General features: G+C 39.0%; 3 protein-coding genes across 4 annotated transcripts in view; 2 read left to right on the forward strand and 1 right to left on the reverse strand.

Annotated features, from left to right (window-relative positions):
- The window catches only part of dpysl2b (dihydropyrimidinase like 2b), a 29,093-nt gene extending 24,539 nt beyond the window's left edge, over positions 1–4,554 (forward strand). For both annotated transcript variants that reach the window (XM_053644546.1, XM_053644547.1), the window contains exon 14: positions 1,170–4,554. In XM_053644546.1, coding sequence (XP_053500521.1) covers positions 1,170–1,261 — 92 coding nt within the window. In that variant the 3' untranslated portion in view covers positions 1,262–4,554. The remainder of the gene's footprint in view (positions 1–1,169) is intronic.
- A 3,794-nt stretch (positions 4,555–8,348) lies between these two features.
- adra1ab (adrenoceptor alpha 1Ab) lies at positions 8,349–13,476 on the reverse strand. The gene is made up of 2 exons (XM_053644926.1): positions 12,455–13,476; positions 8,349–9,264 (listed from the first exon to the last, which is right to left on the reverse strand). The coding sequence occupies exons 1-2, from the start codon at positions 13,359–13,361 to the stop codon at positions 8,882–8,884; spliced, it is 1,290 nt and encodes a 429-aa protein (XP_053500901.1). The 5' UTR covers positions 13,362–13,476; the 3' UTR covers positions 8,349–8,881.
- Positions 13,477–21,950: 8,474 nt separating this feature from the next.
- Positions 21,951–27,258, forward strand: LOC128620190 (transmembrane protein 230-like). The gene is made up of 4 exons (XM_053644927.1): positions 21,951–22,101; positions 22,798–22,902; positions 23,859–23,981; positions 26,684–27,258. The coding sequence occupies exons 2-4, from the start codon at positions 22,801–22,803 to the stop codon at positions 26,822–26,824; spliced, it is 366 nt and encodes a 121-aa protein (XP_053500902.1). The 5' UTR covers positions 21,951–22,101; positions 22,798–22,800; the 3' UTR covers positions 26,825–27,258.
- Positions 27,259–27,473: the final 215 nt, after the last annotated feature.

Genomic DNA, 27,473 nt, shown 5'->3' on the forward strand with positions numbered 1-27,473 from the left:
TCTCCTTGCAGAAAACTAAAGACGGTTCTTCAAATCTAGAACCATCTGGGGAACCACTGAGAACCCTACAACAAAGGATTCCCGAACAGAGAGACCTCAAATCTTCAAACTTTTTTCTAAAAAGTGTCCTTACTTACAGTACTACTACGCTAGTAGAAAAGTCTAGAATTTAGAAAAATCTAGAACCCTCGGGGGGAACCTTTTTAAATTTCTACGTATATCCTTAAAACAGAATATTTCATCGGACTTGTGAGACTTTTGGGAAGCCAAGAAGCCCTTCACCTATTTAAAGAACGTTTGAAGAACCCTTTATTTCCAGAACCCATTATTACCCTTAAAGCGATTATGTAGAACCCATGAAGGCCGTAAAGGTTCCAAGAAAAACCATACGACAGAGCGTTTTCTTATCAGACGGGGTTCCGAGTGATGCCATTTTACACGCCATCAAATAAAACCTTCAAGAATGCTCTTTCTTTTTCTAAGAATATACAGTATGAATACACCATAATAATAGACTATGATAGGAAGCCTTAAAGGTTCTGCGTAAACGATACAATAGATTAATTCTCTATCAAAGAAGATTACAAGTAATAGGCCTTTAGAAAGCTAAGCACCTTTACCTATCCTCAAGGAAGAGTGTAATTTCTTCCCTTGCTCTTGTCTGTAGTTGTCAGGATGTCATATATAATAGAAAACCACTTAGAAATCTAGAACCGTTGCCCACTTAACCCTTAAGAAAAGAGTTTATTATTAAAGTCAATGGATCTTGATAATAATGCAAGGATTTCTTGGTTGAAAGAACCCTTAAAGAACCAGAAATGATTCTTACTATTGACTTGACACTAACACACGTTTCATGTTCGGGCTCTTCATTCTTCGCTTCGTCCCTCTGGGAATAACGAGAGGTTCCATTTAAAAAGGTTTCCTCCAAATAGAACTCTCGAAGAACCCTTGCATTATATTATATCATGAGAACGTAGGCCAGTAGAAGTTTACGCTCAGTAAGTGGATAAGAGTCACCGAGGTTGAGGCCTGAAACAATAACAGGATGCGCTGATGCGATGTCGTCAGTGATATGCTCTGAAACACAATAACAGTTCAAAGTTCATGAGAGGAACACGGTCGTCGTCGCCTGACGTAGGTGTTTGCTCCTGTTTTCTTGTTCGCAGGTGCTCAGATTGACGATAACGTTCCACGTCGCAGCACTCAGCGCATCGTGGCACCCCCTGGTGGCAGGGCTAACATCACCAGCCTGGGTTAGAGCTCTCAGCTCCCTGCAGGAGATCAGGGGGTTGGGGGGTGTTTACAAGTGGAGGTGTTTCCGATACCAACGCTAGGTCCAGAGTCGAGACTCTCCACTCCTGAAACCCACTAACCCTCCTTTAATCTCATAGTCCCCTACTTTTACCCCGTTTTCCCTCCTTGCCCCAAATCCCTAAACCCTCTCCTTTAGGAGAAATTTAACGAAAAAAAAAAAGAAGTATTTGCCTCATGTGAAGATAAAAGTAAAATAATTAACACTCCATATTTGAGCACCTTGATTGTATGATTTAGCATTTTTTATACTGTATTTTTTACCTATCGTGTGCCATTTTATAGATCTTTTTTTTTTCTTTCCTTTATTTAACACCTTTTTTTAATTGGAGGGGTCCAGATAATAGGCTAAGCGGTTATTGTTTACCATTAAAACTTTATTTAACAAGGTGAGTGGCATATAGAGTCCTAGCTTTGAGCACGTTCCAGTGGCATAACGTTGTTTTTCCGTCATTGTAGGGTTTTAATATCATTTAGGATTGTTAATATTCATTGCGTAATCGGCGACACGTTAAAACTAAAGGCCGTTCATTTTTGTCGCACGCGAGCGCTAACTCGTAAACGTCGGCTTTTAGGCCAGAAATTGATCCAACTTAAAGTGCACCTATTGTGGTTTTGAAACGTGCCTAATTTTGTTTTAAAGCTCTCATACGATCGATTTACGTACATCCGAGGTCAAAAAAACTGCAGCGTTACCGTTTTTCCCCCCAGTGTCACAAACGACTCGTTAAATGATTCGTTCTAAAGGATTCGTTCTAAAGTTCTCCTTTCAGAGAGCATACTCTGCTCTGATTGGTCAGACGTCCCTGTCTGTCGTGATTGGTCTACCGCTGTCAGCGAGCAGACGATGAAGATCAGAGGCGGGGGTTTTTTTGTTACGAACCTACGTAGGTTAGTACAGGAAGTAAAGTCTGGAATCACTAACGAGTCGTTTCGGCCGTTCAGAATCGGTTCCTTCTTTCGGGAGTCGATAACTCCGTTTGTCGTGCGCTTTGATTTTTGAAACTTTACAGACTTTTTACATTCGCAAACAGCTACGTATAGAACACGCTACATGAAAGGGAATATCTGAAAAAACCATCGTAGGTGCACTTTAAGTGTATTCGTTTGGCGTAAATGAAAAACATCAGGACACAATTCAAGCGATTTGGCCACCCGATCTGAAGAAATCAAATCCATACGAGGAAGCAGCTTTAATGCTTCGAAGTTAGTTTTGTGATTGGTAGTTGAGGAATTGTGCACTGTTTAGTCATTTTAAAAGGTGAGCTGTGTGGAAATCGGCACCCCGTGTGAGGACTTTTCTGGCTCGTTTTAATTCACCGAGATGCAGATGGGAAATTGCAGAGACGAACGTCCTTTTTTTTTTTTTTTTTTTTAAATAAAGTTTGCATTGTTATGGTTGTTTTATATTCATGTAAAATGTGGGATCGTAACTTCTGCCATTCCTGTAAATCGGGATTTCGGAGCCAGATCCGTCATCTTGGCTTATTATTATTATTATAATTGTGCTTCTCTTCATTTTTTTTGTGTTTTTTACTTATTTTAAATTCCTCCATTACATTCTGTGTTAATGAATGTGATAATATGGATAACGTTTTTGGATTTTTTTTTGTTTTTTTTTTACGTCCACGGAAATGCAAACGTAACATCTTATGATTTTAGACTAACCTAACACTTATCTTTATGCCTGTGCCTAAAGTAACAGAAGCGTACTGATCGTTTTAAGGCTTTTATTATTATTATTATTTTTTTTTTTGGAAATATTTTTTATTTTTATTCGATTAAACTTGCTGATGAAAAAAAAAAAAGAAAAAAAGAAAAAAAAAAGAAGGCTATAGACGTAGAATAGCCGAAGTAAACCGATGCAAAGGTGCCAGATTTTTCTTCTCAACCCCTTTTCCGCAAGGGTCTTGTTCGAGATTCTGTGTCGCAGTGCCATTACAGGGGTGTAAATGTCAATGTTAGTGATGTAGTGCAATGGATGATCATTTACAATAAGGGACTTTCACCACACTGAAATACACATCGACTGACCGCGTTTTCAACATTAAAAAAAAAAAAGATAAAAAAGAAGGGTTGAGCCATTTTTTTTAGCATGGAATCCGTCCGTACGGACCATAACATAGCTGTAGTGTTGTGAAAAAGTGTCACGCTGGATCTTTGTGTAACTCTCTCACGGGATCCTCAGGATCACCCGTGTTTTTAAATTTTTGTGTGTTTTTTTTTTTTGCTTTTTTTTTTTTTTTTTTACCCGTCTTTTCTCTTTTTTTCCCCTCAAAACATCTGCTCTGTTTTTCTCTCATCTGCAGAAATCTTGGCTCCTCTGTCACTCACCTTTTCCTCCCCATGACTACATAAACACACACACACACACACACACGCATAGAGATTTGTCTGCTTTATTACGCCGCCTTCCCACGAGTGCGAGTCGTAAGCTCTTGGCTTCCAGTTCCTCAAGCTGTTTTAACTCTATAAGGAATTTGGAATAAGATTGCGAGAGACGTAGCGCTGACGGTCCCGAGCGAAGGGGGTAAGCGAGGGGATTTCCGAATGGAAGTTAGAGAAGGATCAGAGGAGCGTATTAGCAGCGTTCTTTACCTCTCACGGAATTCGGTGCTGAACGTGGGGGGGGGAGAAAAGGAAAAAAAAAAGCGTACGGTCCAAACGACATTTCTTCAGCATGAGGCCCCTCTTTTCTTTGTTGATGAAATGGCTTCGGAGGCTTTACTGGGATCTCGCCAACATTTTATTTTTATTTTGAATCGCAGTTCCTTTATCATTCCTCATATTTCATTTACCGAACCATGTCTGTTTTCCTCTGTGACTTCCCTCCTTCCTGCATTCATGTGTTTTCCGGCGTTACTATGACTACGGCTCAGTGTTTGTCATGGCAACACACTCTGATACGTCGGAAGTTGCCCGTAGCAACCCTTCCAGACACGGTGCTATAAAAACAACATTGACTCATTTGGACCGTCGTCTTTTCTTTCTTTTTCTCTCTTTCTTTTTTTTTTTTTTTTTTTTTGGAAAGTTGTTCCACGACTGTAAGATAAAACACATGTTTTTGTTTCTGTCTCGACTGGGAACGGTTCAACATGTCGTCACGCGTCGCGCTTTCCCGTCTTCGGTGACATGATGTTCTCCTCTTGTCTGGGGGTTGCATGTTCTCGAAGGTTCTGTGTGTGGTGCAGAACTGGATAGAGCTACACAACACCATACCTTCCGCCCCACCCCCTCCCCCCCCTCCCCCCCCCAAAAAAAAAAGAGTTAACCCACAGAGCCACTGGTGTATGCATGCATGTGCATTAAGCTGATATTAAAAAAGACATGCCTTAAGCTTCAGGCTTTGCCTCCTCACATCATCATCATCATCATCATCATCTAGTATAGCTTTCAACATTCATAACACACACACACACACACACACACACACACACACACACACTTATACTTAACGTACCTCATTCTGTAAACCTGTATGTTTTATATGCCTCTAGTATGTGATGTAAGTGAAACGCTGTTTGCTGACTGGGGCTGAGGGACATTTCAGCCTGAGTTTGTTATGCTGTTAGAATCCGTCCTCTTTCTTCACTTGCCCTTCCCCTCCCCCACCCCCGAACCCCACCGTTGGCTGGTCGATCGTGTCTGTGGGGTTTGAGGATGTTCGCTCGCGCTGAAAAGTGTGTAATGGATGGTGATGTAAAGTTAAAAAAAAAAAACAAACAAAACAATGGTGGTTTGACAAAAATAAAAAATGTTTAAAAAAAAAACAAAAAAACCAGCTTGTAGTTTTCTGATTCTTCATGGTGATGTATTGTTCAGTTTGCATTGTGGGAGTCGAGTCCATGCAGCCAACCTTTCAGGCAGTGGTAGCTCGGCTATTTATTGGAAGGTCATGAGTTTTCAAATCCCAACACCATCAAGCTGCCATTACTGGGTTCTTAACCCTTAACTGCCCGGCTGTATCCGGTCTCGGTGGTGAGGTGCTTTGGAGATCAGCCAAATCAAGGAAATGTAAAGTGAGAAGTATTCGCAAGCAAAAAAAGAAAGAGAGAGAGAGAGAGAAAAAACCAAGCACCTCCTCAAATTTTTTTTACAGAGAATTTTTTTAAAAAAAGATTACAGTCCCGCCCACTCGGTTTCTATCGGCTCACACTAGATTTCATAATTCATGAGACAGCTCACGAAGGTAAAGTCTATACGAAGCGAAAGCTGCCGTCTCTCACGTCCTTTTCCCCTTCGGTGACATGAACAAAATAAAGAAATAAACATTTAAACAATACGGGTAAGCCATAAATGTTGGCACCCCTGGATTAGCCATGAATTATTTTTTATTCGACATGCACGATATAAATGTCGGGTTTCCTCATATTCCACCGTCTTGTGATTGGTCAACAGGTTTGAACACACCAACGTTTGGTCATTTACGATAAAATACCAAATAAAACTCAGTACTAGAGGTTGTCGTCTGATGTTGTGAGGTTAGAAAGGAGTCTACATTTCAGAGCCATCTCGATAGACCGGTGAAGCTTAATCGAAAGATTGCTTCACCGGCGTGTGTGCTTCCTGCTCGTCCGTATAATAATAAAACGAATGACAGATCGTTTGTTTAAACAGAAACATTTAAAGATGAATTGCGCACAAATGTTCTGGCACAGCCAGACCCTTACACATGCGAGAAGAACACTGTTGATGAGGGGGAAATAACCGTTTAATCGGAAACAGCTTTGAAAAATAACATGCAGTATTAATAAAACATAAAGCACTGGCACCGGAACAATCATGAACAGCGTCATTTATTCGAAATACTTTCGAAAATACACTTGACTAATTAATTGCTTGATACAACTATAAAATCTGAATATAGTAGAGACGGAAAGATGATGATGGACCACTAGGTGGCTCTGTATTCCTCTTTTAGAGCTCTTTTCCTCCTTGTTTTCTATTCTACAGTGCTCAGAAGTCAGTTTTGTCCATATCCTGATGTATTCGTCCATAGAGTCCGCTATCAAGAACGTTTTATTTCACAGGTTAACAGATAGATAAAAGTAATAGATAGAGATAGAGATAGCACCGATCTGATACCCAGTATCATAAAAAGAATTAAAATAAAGGTTCCAATTAGAAGTTAAAAGGGGGGGGGGGTGTTTCAGCCTGAAGCCATAGGAGAACCCTTTTAAGTTGCACAAAGAACCTTTTACTTTCAAGTTCTTTAAAGAATCATCTATTTACTGGTGCTTTAAAGAACCCACAAATGGTTCTTCATAGTTGTGGCAACAAGGAACCATGTTATCTAAAATAAATTCTCAGTTATTGCTTTAAGGAACCAAAGTAAGGTTCTTGAGAGTGATGCCACGAGAACCTTTTCCAATTTTAACCTGTTAAGGAACCAAAGTAAGGTTCTTGAGAGTGATGCCCTGAGAACCTTTTCCAATTTTAACCTGTTAAGGAACCAATGTAAGGTTCTTGAGAGTGATGCCCTGAGAACCTTTTCCAATTTTAACCTGTTAAGGAACCAATGTAAGGTTCTTGAGAGTGATGCCCTGAGAACCTTTTCCAATTTTAACCTGTTAAGGAACCAAAGTAAGGTTCTTGAGAGTGATGCCCTGAGAATCTTTTCCAATTTTAACCTGTTAAGGAACCAATGTAAGGTTCTTGAGAGTGATGCCCTGAGAACCTTTTCCAATTTTAACCTGTTAAGGAACCAATGTAAGGTTCTTGAGAGTGATGCCCTGAGAACCTTTTCCAATTTTAACCTGTTAAGGAACCAAAGTAAGGTTCTTGAGAGTGATGCCCTGAGAACCTTTTCCAATTTTAACCTGTTAAGGAACCAAAGTAAGGTTCTTGAGAGTGATGCCATGAGAACCTTTTCCAATTTTAACCTGTTAAGGAACCAAAGTAAGGTTCTTGAGAGTGATGCCACGAGAACCTTTTCCAATTTTAACCTGTTAAGGAACCAAAGTAAGGTTCTTGAGAGTGATGCCACGAGAACCTTTTCCAATTTTAACCTGTTAAGGAACCAAAGTAAGGTTCTTGAGAGTGATGCCATGAGAACCTTTTCCAATTTTAACCTGTTAAGGAACCAAAGTAAGGTTCTTGAGAGTGATGCCACGAGAACCTTTTCCAATTTTAACCTGTTAAGGAACCAAATTAAGGTTCTTGAGAGTGATGCCACGAGAACCTTTTCCAATTTTAACCTGTTAAGGAACCAAAGTAAGGTTCTTGAGAGTGATGCCACGAGAACCTTTTCCAATTTCACCCTGTTAAGGGATGATACCTTCAAGAACCAATACACTGCTCCGAAGAACCTATAATGCAACATAAAGAACTTCTTTAATCTCCAAACAAGCATATAGCTCAACTCAAGAAAAATCGGTTCTTGACAAGACGAAGGTTCTTTGCAGAACCTGTGGTGCTGTAAAGAACCATTGAAGAACCTTTATTTTTAAGAGTGCGCTTTAAGAAAAAGAACAAACCCGATCTCGTCGGAAAATGTGCACAGATCCACCCGGACTAACACGCTGCTGGATTTCCTTCGATGTCGTTTCACGAGTACAGCACATTCAAGTACGCGAAATTTCCTTATTTCTGCTCTCGATTTTTGTATTCCGAGTTGCACCCTATGTTTTGTGGCCGAGAAGTACTCCTGGAACTTTTGATTAGGCCCTTTGCAGTCTGCGAAAGAGTGACTTCCTCTCCATGGATGTGCTACTACTGTATCTGTTGCCCACCTACAGTCTACATCTGAGGAACATTTCTCCTCAGGGTGCAGAGCATGGCTGAATGAACAACACGCTTATGGAAATAAGATATAGTCAGGAGAACCTCAGGGGGACGGCAGAGAGGGGAAAACGAACACACCTGCCTGATATGAAGGACGAGGGGATAGAAGTGGAAGTGCAGAACATTGTATTTTCTGCAATAATAATAATAATAATAATAATAAGGAGAGAGCGAGAGAGAGACAGAAGCGCTATAACATGCTGGGGCGGCGTTTTTATTATGTTTATTCATTTTGTTAACAAACTCCCAGAAACAAAAGATCATTTTAGGAACAAAGATAAGCAAGAAAACATCCAGATGTACAAGGACTGATCTGAAACAGAAACAGAAATGTGCAGAATATATAGTCTATTCTTTTTTGAATTTTATTTTATTTATTTATTTATTCATTTTTGTCAAAATGGGCAGTGAAAAATGATAGACAGATTTATCAAAAAGTTTTCACACCCCTGTTGAAATGGCAGGTTTTTGTGAAGTAAAAGGACGACACTAAGATCAAATTTTGTCAGGTTCTTTCCGAACACGTCCACATCCCCAATTATATAAGGGTGTGCATACTTATGCAACCAGGTTATTGTGACGTTCTTCTTTTTCCTGATTGTTTTTCATTTAATTGATATCGGTTGTACTTTCACGTCGAGGGCGGAAAAAGTTCTGACATGATTTATCTTAGTTTCATTTTTTTTTTTTTTTACATCACAAAAACCTGAATTTTAACAGGGGTGTGTCGACTTTTATATCCCCATCTGTATAATTTTTCCATAACAATCACGTTCGTCATGTCTCACACCGCCTGTCCTGCCGTCATGCCTTTCATGTCCACAAAGACGTGTCGAGTCTCAGTGCCGGTACTTCTGCCCCTGGCGCTGAAGCAACAGGCCTTCAGGAAGCTTTTACTCATCTGATTTGCCCCTGTCTGAGTAAACTGAGGGGCAGAATGAGTGACAGGACATGAAGGCGGGGCAGGATGGAAGGCGATTCGGGTCAGAGGTGTGGCGGCGGTGGTTCTGCAAAAGCAGCAGCCTTTAAGAACGTTCTGGAAGGCTTTTTTGAACTCCTGGCTGAAGCAGGTGTAGATAATGGGGTTTAGGCAGCTGTTGAAGTATCCAAGCCAGAAGGTGGTCTTAAACACCGCGTCGGAGGGTCTGTGAGACGGGAAGATGGAGCCTACACGTAGACAAACAAAAAAAACGAATCAATAAAATTTGTCTCTCATCATTAATTAATTATATATTAGAGTGAATAATCACACTGCTTTATATCGAGGCTTAAAGATCCGCCTACGTTATTTTAACCAAATGGATCGAGTGTGTTTTGCTCATGACAAAAACACAACACCACAACTACAGTGTGTTAGGAATTTATTTCGATTATTTATTTGCTTGTTTATTTATTATCTTGATATTATAATCGTATTGCAATAACAATGAACAAATTCAGATTTTGTGCATCACTACACAAGGGCGCACGGTGGCTTAGTGGTTAACACGTTCGCCTCCAGGGTCGGGGGTTCGATTCCCACCGTGGCCCGGTGTGTGCGGATGTTCTCCCCGTGCTGCGGGGGTTTCCTCCGGGTACTCCGGTTTCCTCCCCCAGTCCAGAGACATGCACGGTAGGCTGATTGGCATGTCCAAAGTGTCCGTAGTGTATGAATGGGTGTGTGAGTGTGTACGTGATTGTACCCTGCGATGGATTGGAGTGTACCCCACCTTGTGCCCCATGCTCCCTGGAATAGGCTCCAGATTCCCCGTGACCCTGAAAAGGATAAAGCGGTATAGAAGATGGATGGATGGATGGATGCATCACTACACTACAAACCTTAGTTGAAAAAAGGTTCTTCGAGGTTATTTAAGGGTTCATCGTATAATTGATTGCTCTTTGGTTCCTAAAACCTTTTCTGGATTCGTCAGGCTTTCTTTTAGTCGCATCTTCTTTTTAGCACGTTCGCCTCGCACCTCCGAGATCGGGGGTTCGAATCCCGCCTCCGTCCTCTGTGTGCGGAGCTTGTGCGTGTTCTCCCTGTGCTTTGAGGTTTCCTCCAGGTTTTCTCCCCCCCTCCCCCACCAGTCTGAAGACATGCATTGGAGACTGATTGGCATTTCCAAATTGTCTATAGTGTGTGAATGTGTGTGTGGTTGTGCCCTGTAATGGGTTGGCACCCCATCCAAGGTGTCCCTGCCTTGTGCCCAGAGTTCCCTGGGAGACACTCCAGGCTCCCCGTGACCCTGTGAAGGATAAGCGGTATGGAAAATGGATGGATGGATGGATGGATGGATGGATGTTAATACAGACTACTATTACCTCACAAAACAAAGCCATGTTTTGAGACACCAATTTTCTGGAAAACGTGCTCATAGATCATTAATTATTAAGCTCACTGTATTATTAAGACTGTCTAGCTTATAAATACGTATACACGGATCGCTATTTGCTGTGTGACATTTTGACAAGGAGCCCATTCAAACAAATAGATCTGCACTGTGTATTCATTTCCATCCCACAATGCATTTTATCTTTGCATCAAAGCCCCATTTAAATGCACACACACAGCAATAAATGAGCTCTTTATACAGTCCTTTACACACAGCAGCTGACAGAAGGATATAATGAAAAGGCTCACATGAATAACTGCTCACAAGCGAATCATAACAAAGAAATGAAAACGTACTGCGATAAGGACAACTTTGCCCTCGTGAAGCTTTCGCAGAGCCGGCTCGCATTTCCCCACACTGCTTTACTATCCACGGTCGTACTCTTTACATTTTATTAAGACAGAATGTGATCCTTCAGAAATATCTACAAATATAACATCATAGACATCAGCTGCATTAAAGGAAAGGGATAAGTGACTATTATTCCGCTTATACCGCAGTCAGCACGCCTCAGGACGTTGTTCGGAGGTTTTATTTCAAGACGTTGGTCAGGTTTTTGTCCTTAAAACGCTCGTGTGTGGGGAACTCATTTATCACGCATCGCATCTCCAGTGTCTGCTGCTAATTCTGAAACATTTTAGAGCTAGTAACGGAGCTGCACTTATGGGAGAGAGAGAGAGAGAGAGAGAGAGACTGCAGAGATTATAGAGACAAAAATTATACCAGTTTTTTAAAGTTTTTTTAAGTTTAAAAAAAAAAGACAATTCTACAATTCAACACTTCACTAAAATACACCTTTGTCTTCTCGATTACCCTTTCCTTTCATTTCTTTCCTTTCCTTTCTATTTCTTCCTTTCTTTCCTTTTCATTTCTTTCCCTTTCTTTCCTTTCATTTCATTTAATTACGTTTCATTTCCTTCATTTTCTTTCTATTTCTTGATTTCCTTTCTTTCCTTTTCATTTTCTTTCATTTCTTTCCTTTCTATTTCTTACTTTCCTTTCATTTCCTTTCTTTCCTTTCATTTCATTTCATTTCCTTTCTTTCCCTTTCTTTCTTTTGCTTTCATTTCATTTCCTTTCTTTCTTTTGTTTTCATTTCATTTCCTTTCTTTCCCTTTCTTTCTTTTGCTTTCATTTCATTTCCTTTACTTTCCTTTCTTTCTTTCCTCTAGTTTCATTTCCTTTCCTTTCATTTCCTTTCTTTCCTTTCAATTTCTTCCTTTCCTTCCTATTTCTTTCCCTTTCTTTCATTTAATTTCCTTTCCTTTCATTTCATTCCATTTCCATTTCTTCCTTTCCTTTTCCCCCATTTATGCTGATAATATAAAAGTAGAATAAATAAAGGGGGCGGGGTGGCTTGGCGGTTAAGGCTCGGGGTTACTGATCGGAAGGTCGGGGGGTTCCATATCATGGCTGACCCTGTGCTCTGACCCCAATCTCCTGACATGCTGGAGTATGTGAAGAAAAGAATTTCACTGTGACTAATCAAAGTTATTTATTCCGTGTGTATCTTCTTAAAGTTCTGCCAGCATTACATCTATAACTATAAAAAAGGATTTTTTACAGTTAATTCCTGTTCTCCCTTTTACGTTCTAGCAGCTATAAACAATTGTTTCCTCACCGACCTTTCGTTTTGATCTCTCTTGAAGTTTTTTTTTTTTAGAAAGGAAGTGCACCTTGTCTTGTTACAGTGTACTGAAGAGTTCTATCTGTGTTGGAAAACATACAGCTGGAGAGTTATCTCTAACTCTGACACTGGAGACTCCTTCCACAAATGTTAAATAAACATCTCCTTACAGAAAACGTCACCATATCAGTGATTACAACGCGTCCGCTGTACAAGTCCCTGTGATAATGCGCATTAATACGATGCACTGTGATTTCCAACTGACCAATCAGAGCTGAGAATCAAACAGCGCTTAGTACGTGTTTGGAACTGGTCAAAATCTTTTTATTTGTCAATACATAAGCTGTACTGTACTCACTGATGGGCAGCACGAGGAAGAAGGGGAACCAGCAGAGGACGAAGCAGCCCACCACGATGCCCAGGGTCTTCGCCGCTTTCATCTCCCTCGAGAATGTGAGCAGCTTCACAAGGGCACCGTAGGAGCGACATTTCCTACTTCCGTCATCTTCCTTTCCACATATCTGAGCATTGCCACGGTGGATCCTGAACACCACCCTGTCCTTTACATCGCTGTGCCACTGCCCATCATTGAGACTTCTTGCTCTCCTGTGTGCCACCACGTAGACTTTACAGTACATGACTAATATTACAGTGAGGGGAACGTAGAAGGAGCAGGCGGCCGAGAAAACGGCATATCCTGGGTCTTCGTTGACGCTACACACCGATTCGTCGTCAGGCATCGGCTCTCTCCAGCCAAACAGTGGCCCGACAGAAATGCCAGCCGACGCCACCCAGACAGCCACCATGGCACCGATAGCACGTCGACTTGTGGCGAGACATGGGTACTGCAGCGGATAGCTGACAGCCAGCCAGCGGTCCATGGAGATGACGCAGAGGTTGAAGATGGATGCGGTGCAGCACAGGACATCAAGAGACGCCCACACGCCACAAAGAGCCCGGCCGAAAACCCAGCGTCCCAGTGCCTCAGATGAGGCTGACAACGGTACAACCACGCAGCTCAGCAGTAGATCAGCAACAGCTAAGTTGGCGACGAAGTAGTGTGTGACCGAACGGAGATGACGGTGGCACGCGACAGACACGATGACCAGCACGTTACCCATTACTCCGAACACAACGAAGAAGATAAAGACCACCGCCATGGTCACCACCTTCGGGAGGTTCACATCATACACTGATGTCTGGGTGCAGTTCAGACAGCTGTCTAGGTTTAACACAGCTGTGAGGTTTTCTTCACTGGGCACCATTACACATCTGCTGTAAACTGGCTCTTGTGATTATTGCTCAATTCTTAAACTTCTCACCGTCAGGTGGTGCATACAGTGCAGCGTTTGACGTCATAGCCATCCACGTGTTAAATCTGTCCGGAGATCAGGATGGTTCTGGTTGCATTCAGGCCAAAAGAAATCGCCATCTTTGTTAAAGCCTCATATCCGGCAAAATCTAAACACTAAACTCGACGTGAAATTTCACCTTTCCACCGGCTTTCAAACTTTCCGTGTATTTCTTCAGATTTTCAACGATGCATCCATGCAAACTCTTACAGCATCCTGCAAATAGAGAGGAAGAAGACCCGGTGAAATAGCAGACACCTGGTCCATAATGTGATTTATAATTATAAATGAAGGTCTGGGTTTTTTTATTTATTTTTTTTTGCTTTTGGTAGATTTTCTCACACCTTGTCGTGTAGCATGACGAGGTGTGGTGCAGTATAGCATGGCATGGTGTGCTATAGAATAGTATGGTTTAGTATTGTGTAGTGTAGTATGGTGTGGCTCATTATAGAATTGTATGGTGTGGTGTGGCACGGCGTAGCATAGCATAGTAGCATATAGTGGCAAGGTGGACGAAAGAGCTATGGTATGGTGTAGTATTGTGTAGTATAGTACCGTATGTATAAAATAGCTACAGTATAGCATTAGATAGAGCAGTATTGTATAGTAGATAAAATAGTTATACTTCCATCCAAACTCCTGTACTACACATGTACTTTAAATGATATTGACCAGTCAATGTTTAGTTTTGTGTCTCTGAAACCAATACGTTGGAAATTAGAGGCTCAGATCTCACTCAGTTTTGGAGCCTGATATTATGAAACTAAGTTCACTCCTGTGTTATTATTAAACATCCTAATGCACCGTGTTTGCTTAAAATCAAAGAATGTTACGTTTTTTCCTTTACGTTTCTTTTTTTTGGCAAAAATTTGATGTTCTCGAATCTTTACCAAATTTTTCACCATGCATCAGGGTGGTCCGTACTAACCCCAAAGTGCACTTAGTTTCATATGTACACCATCCAAAGTTGAGATACAGCAGAGTAACGAATAGTGCAGTAGATAATATAGCTATAGTATAGCATGGCAAAGTATAGTATAGATTAGAATAATAGAAAATGGAAGAAAAAAAAAATCCCTACAGTTTCGTATAGTGTAGCACAGAAAATAGATAAAATAGGTATATTTCCGTCCAAACTCATGCACTACACGTGCACTTTAACTGGTATTGAACGTTAAATGTGCTTCCGAAATGTATATTTTATTGAGTATAATATATTAGAAATGAGAGGCTCGGATCACAGTTTTGGAGCACCGTATTATAAAACTAAGTGCACTGCTGTGTTCTGACAAACCATGTGAATTTGATGAACATCAAAGAACAAAACATTTTTTTTTTTTGTCTCCAAAAACACGAAAAGATCAAAGAATGTTACGTTAGATAAAAACCCTTACCATTTTTGGTGTGAACAATCTGACGTTCTCAGATCTTCACCAAATTCACACTGTGACTTAAGGCAGTCAAGACTAACACAGTAGTGCACTTACTTTCATCCCAACACACTCCAAAGTCGAGATATAGTGCACTGTATTGTAGTATAGTATAGAATAGTATAGTATAGTACAGTACAGTACAGTATAGTATAGTACAGTACATTATAGTATAGTATACCACAGCATGGTATAGTATAGTACAGTACATTATAGTATAGTATACCACAGCATGGTATAGTATAGTACAGTACATTATAGTGTAGTATACCACAGCATGGTATAGTATAGTACAGTACATTATAGTATAGTATACCACAGCATGGTATAGTATAGTACAGTACATTATAGTATAGTATACCACAGCATGGTATAGTATAGTACAGTACATTATAGTATAGTATACCACAGCATGGTATAGTATAGTACAGTACATTATAGTGTAGTATACCACAGCATGGTATAGTATAGTACAGTACATTATAGTATAGTATACCACAGCATGGTATAGTATAGTACAGTACATTATAGTATAGTATACCACAGCATGGTATAGTATAGTACAGTACATTATAGTATAGTATACCACAGCATGGTATAGTATAGTACAGTACATTATAGTGTAGTTTACCACAGCATGGTATAGTATAGTACAGTACATTATAGTATAGTATACCACAGCATGGTATAGTATAGTACAGTACATTATAGTATACCACAGCATGGTATAGTACAGTAAATTATAGTATAGTATATCACAGCATGGTATAGTATAGTACAGTACATTATAGTATAGTATACCACAGCATGGTATAGTATAGTACAGTACATTATCGTGTAGTATACCACAGCATGGTATAGTATAGTACAGTACATTATAGTATACCACAGCATGGTATAGTACAGTAAATTATAGTATAGTATACCACAGCATGGTATAGTATAGTACAGTACATTATAGTATAGTATACCACAGCATGGTATAGTATAGTACAGTACATTATAGTATAGTATACCACAGCATGGTATAGTATAGTACAGTACAGTACATTATAGTGTAGTATACCACAGCATGGTATAGTATAGTACAGTACATTATAGTGTAGTATACCACAGCATGGTATAGTATAGTACAGTACATTATAGTGTAGTATACCACAGCATGGTATAGTATAGTACAGTACATTATAGTGTAGTATACCACAGCATGGTATAGTATAGTACAGTACATTATAGTATAGTATACCACAGCATGGTATAGTATAGTACAGTACATTATAGTGTAGTATACCACAGCATGGTATAGTATAGTACAGTACATTATAGTATAGTATACCACAGCATGGTATAGTATAGTACAGTACATTATAGTGTAGTATACCACAGCATGGTATAGTATAGTACAGTACATTATAGTGTAGTATACAACAGCATGGTATAGTATAGTACAGTACATTATAGTGTAGTATACCACAGCATGGTATAGTATAGTACAGTACATTATAGTATAGTACTGTACAGTACAGCATGCTATAATATAGTACAGTATAGTACTGTATAATAAAGTATAGGACAGCATATTATAGTATAGTACTGCATAGGTCTAAGTATAAGCATAGTATAGCATAGTATAGTATGGTTAGATAAAGTAGCTATAGTGTAGCATGGTACAGTTCAGTATAGTGTAGTATAGTATAGTACATAAAATATACACAGTATATCATAATACAGTTTAGTATAGTATACTATAGTAAATATAATGGCCATATAGTACAGTATAGAAGAGTACAGCACAGTATAGTAGTACAGCATGGTATAGTATGGTACAGTACATTATAGTATAGTATAGTATAACACAGCATTCTCAGATCTTCACCAAAATCACACCGTGCCTTAAAGCACTCAAGACTAACACAGTAGTGCAGTTAGTTTCATCCCAACACACTCCAAAGTCTAGATATAGTGCAGTGTATTGTAGTATGGTATAGTATAGTACAGTACAGTAAATTATAGTGTAGTATATTACAATACAGTATAGTAGTGTAGTAATGTAGTGTAGTATTGTATTGCATAGTACAGTACAGTACCAGAAGTGTAGTATGGTGTCGTATACAGTAGTATGGTTGTTAGTATTAGTCACACTTTGTGTGTGCATGTGTGTGTTTCCGTGTCCACATCCTGCCGTGTTAACGTCTGGGGTCTTCCGCATTATTCCGCATCGTCTACAGGTGTGCTACATCATTTGTGATTTGTCAGGTGTCCACATACTTTTGGCAATAAAGTGGATTTAGTAATATTGTAATATTAGTGAAATGAAGAATATTATACGCTTCTTTCATCACTGCTTCCAAAACATCTGGGACCAGGTCCAGTGGAACACAATTACATCTAAACTAAATTACATCCACCTGCCAGGGATATTCATTCATGGTCATGTGACGACATAGGCAACACCGAGGTGAAAGAGTCCAATCTGGCAACACGCACATCCAGCTAAGCGGCTCTAAAATCAATTCACTTTAGTGAGGTCAAAAACATCTGGACATTTTATTTTTATTATTATATTCCCAGTCCTAGTAAAGGCTGTCGACATGGCGTACACGTTTGGGCACGCGTAACCCGAGCCTTATCGGCTTAAATGTGGACAGATCCATTAAACTGAAATTGTGTCACACACAGATTTCAAAACATTGTTCAATTCTGACAAAAACTAGGTAAATAACGTGAGGTGTTAGTCTAAGAAAAATATATTTTTTAAACCCTGCAATAACTGTGTAGCATAATATAATTAATATAATAATTTACAATAACAAGTAAAACAAGTTGTTAAACAACTCAACATATAAAATAGCAAAAATGTTTTAAAAATTATTAACTCCAAATGTCATTCATGTATTTTTAACCCCCACGTTTAGATGGAATTGCTAATATATATATATATATATATATATATATATATATATATATATATATATATATATATATTAGAAATAAAAAACAATTTTTCCTTAATAAAACCCACACTGAAGATTTGCACACATATATATGTATACACACACACACACAATTATATATATATATATATATATATATATATATATATACACACACACACACACACACACACACACACACACATATATATATATATATATATATATATATATATATATATATATAATGTATATATAGATAGATAAAACTTGCAAATAGCCAAAAAAAATTTAAAACACCAACTATTGAAATATTTTATAGTCTGTATTTTATATAGGCTGCATATAAACAAAATATAGTTCAATATTTCTTTGATTTTCCAAAAAGGAAAATCACAGAAAAAGAAATACATGTTATTTAGGCTCAAGAGAGAGACACATTATTGTTCCTTTTTTCAGAACAACAACAACAAAAGGCAATAAAATCAATCTGAAAACATTTACAACACGTACAGCTCTCTCTACAAATCCACCAATCAGGGAATAACACCACAGCGCAAGAACCAAGTGCATTTCATTTATTAACTGGGGTCTCTTTAAAAAATGAGGAAACATTGTTCATTCATTAAGACATAGCATCATGAAGATTCAATTTAACCTCGTGCAGCCTTTTAAAAACCCGCGACATGCTTTTAGAGGGTCTTTGGAACGAAAAAATAAATAAAATAACTGGAAATTCAAAATCACACAGCTTTTTTTTTTCTGAACGATATAAAAACTCACCTTTTTCCCCTGTCATGGTGAAGTCGTGTCTCCGGAGCTCAGATGTGAGGTATAGAGAGTAAACAAGTGCAAAACATGTCTGAATCTGAATCCCGGCAGCATCATTATGCACGTTACATCCTTTGCAGCCACCTGCAGGATGATGGTATGAGCCCCATATACCCCTCCTAACACTTTTGTGCACTCAGGATGGGTGGGGTCATTGGTCAGGGTCCAAGCTCTTCAGCTCCTCAAGCTTTTTTGTTTTGTTTTTTTTTCCCTTTGGCATATGTTCAGCATTTTTACATTCTCTCTGAGATTGCAGTGACACATGCACACAGATTCATCTATCTCGGATGCTATAAATATATACAATGCACAAATGTATTTAGCTTGGATTAGATCCATGAATCAGAAAGTGCTTGTGCTGGTTTGTTGCGGTTGAACACTGACTGATTGTACGCTTACAGTAGTCTCTGTATGTGAAGGTCAGCTCGGATAATGAAAGGAAACAAAAAAAGCAGCCAGTGAAGGACTTGGCTTGATTTGATTTATATGAAATGGCATGACCACAGGTATAAAACACCCTCAAACTCGGGTCTGCTCGGTATCCATGGCACCGTTGTGCTTTCTAATTTCCAGGTAAAGGATTTATTTGATGAAACTCTCACCAGAATCCTGAAAGCTCAAAGCTCCAGACTGTCCACATGGCGGTATAAAGCTGATAAATTTAATAAACGTTGAAGTTTTATTTTCAAAAGGCTACATGTCCTGTATAAATATTACCAGCTTGTCCCAATCCACTCTCAGACAAACTCTCAAAGACGCTCAGAGACTCGAGGCATGCTCAGAATTTTAATATTCCTTCGGAGGCTGCTTTGGACGTCCACCAACAATGAAAAAAAAAAAGAAAAGAAAGAAAAAAAGAAAGATGTGTCCAAGTGAGAGGCTGTACGTTAGCAACAGATTTCTATCTGCCACAAAATGCTTTAAAAACCTTCCCATACCGACGTATATACACTTCAACAAACTCCTTCGTGAAACGTTGATTTGGTGCTCGTGCATGGACAGCTCGTCTGTTAACGTATGCTAATTTATTCTGAAGAGGTTTGTTTGTGTTTATTTATTCAGAACAGAACTGGAAAATGGCCGTCTGCTCAGACTAATTGTCACTTCAGTTGTCTGGAACTTGGAAGATAAGCTGCACTCATATCCAAACACATTTTGTCTATGATTTAATTCACTCCATCGAGAGCATTCAAGCGTGAAATTCTCATACGGGGTAAAAAAAAAAAAAAAAAAAAAAACAAGCTTGGGACTCCTTTGTATACAGACTTGAGCAATAAAGCCTCAGAGGCGCACACTGTGGTGATATTTGTCTAAAGACATTACACAGAACTGTTTCAGACAGCGTTCTGGTACTACGTCATGTCCTGTAGAATAATCGTTTCATACTTTTTATCACAGGGGAATTTGTTGATGAATAAAAATTCACCTTCTATAATAAAGCCATGAGTACATTCTCCAAATTAATAGTTTCATATAATAACAGTTATAATGACTCAAACGTCACACTCAAAATAATCGAGGAATCCTTTTTTGATATTACACAAATGGTGAAGTTCAACAAGACATTCTTTTTCATCCTTTCATCTAATTATCTATAGGTATATACAGTACATCTATCCTGTAATTCGTGTTTTTAAGCTTTTCCTGCATGGTGTATTGCAACAATTCATTTATCTCCAATTTTAAATAAATAAATAAATAAATAAATAAATAAATAAAGGAGATGACAAACTCTTTTCTAAACTTGTTGTTTCCAAAACATTTGATAAACTTCCCATAGACATTTAGCTGTCTGTTTCCTGGATCAATCAAAATATTTAAATTCAATTCAATTCAGTTTTATTTGTATAGCATGTTTAACAATGGAAATTGTCCCAGAGCAGCTTTCGAGAAATATATCAATTCAGGATATAGATTTTAAATGTATGAATTTATCCCTAATGAGCAGCCAGAAGCGACGGTTGCGAGGGAGGAAAAACTCCCTGAGACGATATGAGGAAGAAACCTCGAGAGGAACCAGACTCAGAAGGGAACCCGTCCTCATCTGGGCGACGCTGGATAGTGTGATTATAAATAAATAAATCCCTTTTATAAATGTGTTAATACTACATGGTCAAATAGTGCAGTTGCGTAACCAGGAAAATTCATTACAGTTTTTACATGCTTTGTTGAACTTCTCCACTGTTCACTGATGGAGACTCGAGTGCAAAACAAGCGCAGTCCTAAAGCTATCATAGCATAACTGTTCATATGAATTGAGGTCCAAAGCCATCTTTATGGTTTTTAAGTAGCACCATCCTCAGTATTCTCAGTGATCTTTAGGCTGCACCGTGTTGGGCCATCCTCAGCAGCAGCAGCAGCAGCAAGTGACTTCCAACTGATGAAAACTCCAGCCAGAAGTAGGGCATCAGGATGGATCGGGCAGGTCCGGAGAGCAGAAGGGGGTCAGGATTAGGGCCGCAACTAATCATTATTTTGATAATCGATTAATCTGGTGATTATTTCTTCAATTAATCAATTAGTTGGATTAAAAGGCCAACTTTTATTTTTTCTGTTTTTTTTTCTTCTAAAAAACTTTATTTCACATTCTGCCCAATGTTGTCCTTCAAACATTGCGCAAATTGTACTGTAACCCTATTACAGTTACTGCTGTCATAAAAACACAATTACTTTTGTTTCTAAATATAGCATCAAACAGCATATTTGATCAAAATGAATATTTTACTCAGAATTACTGCGCTTCCTTTCTATTGCACGCTGTTATCCATAGTGATGTCACAAACCCAACTAATCGATAATGAAAGGCAATTTTAGCATTTCAGCTTTATTAAAGGAAATAAATTGATTAATGTATGTTTACTGTAGTAAGATCAGTCTTAGGGAGCACAATGGGGGGGGGGGCCCAATGAATTTACTGTTGTTCTTAGACATCGCCTACCAGGAAGACACCAATGTGAAAATATTTTAGAATATTTATAGGCAGTATGAATAAAATTCAAGTGAGGCCTCTGGGGGCTGAGCCGCTCATACCTTAAAGCTCTTAAAAAAAAAAAAAAAAAAAAACAACAACAATAACAACCCTAATTTATGCACATATTACCTGTACATATCGGTTAAACAGAAAGAGACTTACGGTTGATTTAATCAGGTAGAACTAGCATCCCCCCATAGACTTGCATAGACTTACCGTTGAATCTGGCCTTTTCCAATATGGCGGACGCGTTGACGTGTCATAGTAATTCGCAACACTGTCCAATATGGCGGCGACCGTTTTCCTCTCCGGGCTGGATTCGTGAAAGACGCCTCATCGCCTGCGACGTTGCGACGTGACGTCAGAAACCCGGAAGTAAACAATGTAAAGGATGTTGAGAGCAAGCTAACAGGCCTGTTATTCTCTTACATTTATTTATCTTCTGTGAAAATAAACAAGCCCACGGGACTCCTGCAGCTTTAGACAAAGTTAGTATTTCAATTCCATTTTAATATATGTAGCGCTTTTAACGATGGACCTTGTCCCAAAGCAGCTTTATAGAAATATATCATTTCAGGATATAGATTTTAAAAGTTTGAATTTATCCCTAACTATATAGTAACTATATCATTTATATCATTACTTTAAAATATGCTGTCATATGCACGAGTTAATTTGAATAACCTAAGGCAAATGCTCAAAACAGAATAATATCAGATGAAAATGTAAAAAAAAATCTTTGACTTTAATTTCCATATTTGATCACCTTTATGTTTTTTTTTTTTTTTTACTTTCCATATTTTATCACTTTATCACATTGTATCTCCTTTATTATTTATTTTGGTCTAGATTCTTATCTCACACGTTTTTATAAACATATTATGTCTTCTTTATTTTATTTATTTATTTATTTATTTATTCTGTAAACTCTAGATTATCATCTCCTAATCAATAATATCTCCAAATAAATAAAATTGTATAAGTCCTGTACAAAAGTATTGGCACATAAAGGTGATGTGCCAATACTTTTGTACAGGACTTATACAATGTTATTTATTTGAAGATGTTGAGCTGCATTTTATGTATTTCAAAGGTGCTGTATTCATATTTATATACATATTATTATTATTATTATTATTATTATTATTATGGTTCAGAATAACGGTGATGTGTGTTGGTATCAGGTCATGACGCCCGCTCTGAGCAGTTCAGTGGGCGGGGGAATCTCAAGCAATAAAGTGAAATACTCCAGACTGGCGAACAGCGATGAAGGTTACATCGATCTGCAGGTGAGGAGGAATGGGTTTTAATTATAATTGCAATCCAGCTTTTTTTTTTTTTTAAACCTTAATCTCTATCCACTCTGTCTGTAGCGTATGTGTGATTAGCACAAAGAACGAACAATTTGACAACGTTTCCACTGTTGCACTGAGAACGAGAGAGAGAGGGAACCTGTTTTTACTTCAGACTCACTTATAATGGAAGCGTAAGTGTAGTTTTGAGCTCAATAAACATTTACGTGGAACATATTCTGCTGAAAACCTGACGGAATTTTCTCGACGGTGTCGCTCTGAATCTGTAGAATTAGTTCTTAAAGCTGGAACTACTTTTTCAAAACGTTGTGTAGGGATACTACAAAACCTGGAGGTAGTTTTAAAGCGAGTGGAACTACTTTTACAGTAGAGTGAGATAAAAGTCTACAGTGATAGCTTTGGTATGACTTTCCCTCACATTTTTATGGTTTCAGTGGAATGACTTTTTTAGATCTTCACATGGCAGTTACACTCGCAGGAGATAAATTGACACGTGATCATCGTTTTCTCCGTACGTATACGACGCGGCGACTGAGCAACCTTTCAGCAAAGAAGTGACATTTGGATTTAGATTCAAGCACTGTCTTGAAGCGATCGTCTCGACAAATTCAGACCGATCTTATGGCACGTGAGGTCCCGATGTTTCTTCAGTTCCCCGCTCACAACTTTTGTTCCCACCTGCAGCAGAAAAAAACGGAAGAAAAACTCACTATAACCTTAGTTTCATCTTATCTCATCCTATACGACATTCCATTAAATGTGTACATAGACGTAACTTTTAAGTATCCATAACTAGTACTCTTTAATCAGCTCGTATGAAACCGAGCGCATTATTTCCAAGGTACACTACGCTATAGATGCAGTGGATCTTTACGTATCCCTTTAACCCCTTTTACTGTAGCTCATGATTATTCCTGTTTATTTTCTCACAGTTTAAAAGAAGTCCACCTAAAGTTCCATACAAGGCCATCGCTCTGGCGACGTTCCTCTTCCTGGTCGGGTCTTTACTAATTATTATCGGCTCTCTGCTCCTCACCGGGTACATTCATGTTGAGGTGAGCTAACAAACACATAAACCTGCAGCATAAGTAGATATACTGAACCCTGGCTTGTGTCAGGATCCACTCTGATATACAGTACATATACCGATCATGCTACAGCGCTGTTAAATTCTCAATTCTGATTGGTCAGAAGGTGTCGATTCATTTTCTCTGGCAGTAGGCCAGCGGCAAATGGTGAAGATTTCTGTAAGAGTAGGTAAAACAGGTCCGTAGCACCCCCTTGCTGATTGTAAGAGGCGACAAATGGGGCGACTTGTCGGCCGTGAGTTGCGACTCGGATCCTGGTGATTGAGGATTTTGGCTTGCTGCGGGATCCGCTTATGCAACACATGACTTTGGCTTGTTGGAAAGATTGGAAAGGCCCGTTCGAGTCATTCGGCTTGTCAGGACTTGTCCTGGGACTGTTTTGGTATCACAATCGACCATCTCTTTCACTTTTCCCAGAACGTGCTGGCGTAGGGTCAGTTGAGTAGTATAAACCTTGTGTTTATGTGCTCGAGTATATAATTGCTGTATCCTTGGTGTACATCCCCTTGTTGGGCTCAGAGGTGAGTGAGGAGCAGAGATGATGAATAAACATACTTCAGACATCCAGGACTCGGATGATGAACCAACGACTGATGTAATTTTTTCCTTTAAAAATGAAAACTGGCAAAGATTTCCTCTACTAGAGTCACTATCTACTGGTATGCCCCTTACGAAACTCTCACGGGAATAGCAGGACCGGTCAAAGACATCAAAAAGCTGCGATCTGACCAAATTTTTGGTCGATGTGCTACAGTAAGAAAGTAAACTCAGAAAACTTACTACGGGCAACCACTCTGACCGGAGTCGCCATGAAAGCATTCCTTCACCCTTCCCTAAATAACAACAAAGGTGTGGTCCGTACCAGAGAGCTGCAGGGCACGGACGAAGCCGAAATCACATCAGAACTGAAACAAGTAGGTGTGACCGATGTCAAAAGAATAACTATCAAAAAATATGGCCAAATAATTAAAGCATGGACATACGTCCTGTCGTTTAACCTACCCCAACCGCCAGAAAGAATCCAAATAGGATACCCAAGTGTCACTGTGAACGTCTTCATACCGAACCCATCGAGATGTTTCAAATGCCAGAAATTTGGTCACGGTTCTGCCGGATGCAAGGACCGGTCGAAATTGTGGTGAGGACGCCCCCGAAGCGAACTGTACTAAACGTTCTAAACGCAGGAATTGTCTAGGTGACCACGCAGCCTCGTCAAAAACACGTGCTATCTGGATCAGAGAAAAAAGAGATCCTGTAAATCAAACACACAAAGAAGGTGAGCTATCCTGAAGCACACGAACAAGCTGAAGGTCTCCCTGCTCTGATGCCGAGCAAGACCTACGCCGCTGCGGTTAAAGCAGGGTATCTACAGACAAACCTCAACCTATAGGCAGTGCAAGGACTGTGTCCCCTCGAAAAAGTAGGAACGTGCACATCCGGACCAACCCCATTCAAAGCTCACAGTCAGAACAGAGAGAAAAAGCAGTCTCATAGTACAGCAACTCAACAATCAAAATCAAATCAAGATAAAAACCCCACCTTAAAAGATCAGACAACACAAAGGATGTCGGAATGTAGTCGAAGCCTGTCTCCTAAATGGTCTGCACTTATATGGCGATTCTTTTCCTCTCACACTCTCCGTCGTTCCCCAGATGAGGACGGGTTCTCTTCTGAGTCTGGTTCCTCTCAAGGCTTCTTCCTCAGATCATCTCAGGGAGTTTTTCCCTCACCACCGTCACCACCGGCTCGCTCAATAGGGATAAATTCACACACTTAAAATCTCCATCCTGTGTTTATATGTTTCCGTAAAGCTGCTCTGAGACGATTTCCGTTATTAAAAGCGCTGTACAAATAAAATCGAGCTGAATTGAGTTCCATTAAACATATTTTATTGGATTTGTTCTGCTTTTAATGCAAGTAGACAACATTTTATATAGTAAGCTCACTTAAGTACTTGTTTAATGAGATATTTTTTCTCGATATTTTATCGTACGTAAAGGTAAAACATCTATCTTCTCACCCCCGACATCTTCCGGACAGAGGCGTTTACACTTTGCGATCTCTTACTAACGAATCAAAGCTGCGTTTTTTTTTTTTTTTTGTCTCATTAACTTCAAGAGAGAGACAGAGACAGGCTGGCGTAAACAGGGAACGATAAGCGAGAAGAAGCACTTACGTTAAATGTAGCTATAAACGGATAAAAAGTATGATATGATAGTTTAATGAATTTTTTTTAAAAAAAATTTAATATTGGTTTAAAAGGAATAAAACAGTCAGTGAGGTGCTTATGTATATTTAAAAAAAAAAAATCATTTAAAACACCAAGTGTTTTACTCCTAACGTATAATTTGACTCCAGAACTATTGGCACCCTGGTTTTTAGTCTCTATGTTTCTCTAGTTATTAACGCCCAATAAAAACGGATGTAGTCGTCGTCGTCGTCGTCATCTCGCAGGTCAAACCGGCGAGGGGTGCCAATACTTTAATCTTAGCGCGCAGACGGAAAGACGTTCGAGCGGCTAAATGTGAAATGAATTTTTTAAAACTATATCGATTTGTGGATAAACAAATCAAAACATTAAACTGGAGGATGAAATGTCCGCTTAAATCCGGACACATGAGGCTTTGACCGTTTAAGAATGAACTTTGACACTTGTTTCGTTCCTTCAGAACCCGGACCGGACGATTCCGGTGCTCATCATCGGGGTGCTCATCTTTCTTCCTGGCTTTTATCACTTGAGGATCGCCTTCTACGCCTCCAAAGGTTACCGCGGTTATTCCTACGACGATATCCCGGATTTTGACGACTGATCCTGATCCGTGCCTTGTCGGAGTTACACAAGCTGCATGACGCTATTTGTGGTATTTTACTTCCTGTGTCTGAGCAGAGGTCCGGGATGAGCGCACGTCTCATCCTGCGCGGTATATCAGTTATGCAAAAATATACTCATCTCTAAAATATACTCTGATATGCAAAATAGCCAAAAGAAACGCCTTTGTATGTTTGTTTTACGTATGATGTGACGTGTACATAGATATAAGAAAATATTCTTTAAAATAAACGATTTTTTTTTTTTTTTACGATATCGCTATGGTTTAAAAAGAATAAATTTATAGTCTGGCTTGCTTTGTCGCGTTCGCTTGTACTTATTACGTGCATCGCACCTACGGCCTTTTATACGGATGAGTGCAAAAGTTTGTGCCCCCCCCCCCCGAGTGAGAAAATGGGAAAATGTACCCCTATTGTCCAATTTATCAAAAAACAACAGCGTTAAAAATAAAATGCTTAACAAAACGTAATGCAGAATCATCAGAAAAAGATTTCTTTATTATATATATATATATATATATATAGTTATTTGGTGAATTGGAAAAGAAATGATGGGACGATGTTGTTATAATTTGAATATGGAGTAAGTTATGAAAATTTTTTCGCTAGTAAGAATCCCCCAAAAAAAAT

The sequence above is a fragment of the Ictalurus furcatus genome, chromosome 16, assembly GCF_023375685.1.
Source record: "Ictalurus furcatus strain D&B chromosome 16, Billie_1.0, whole genome shotgun sequence".
Lineage (NCBI taxonomy): Eukaryota > Metazoa > Chordata > Actinopteri > Siluriformes > Ictaluridae > Ictalurus > Ictalurus furcatus.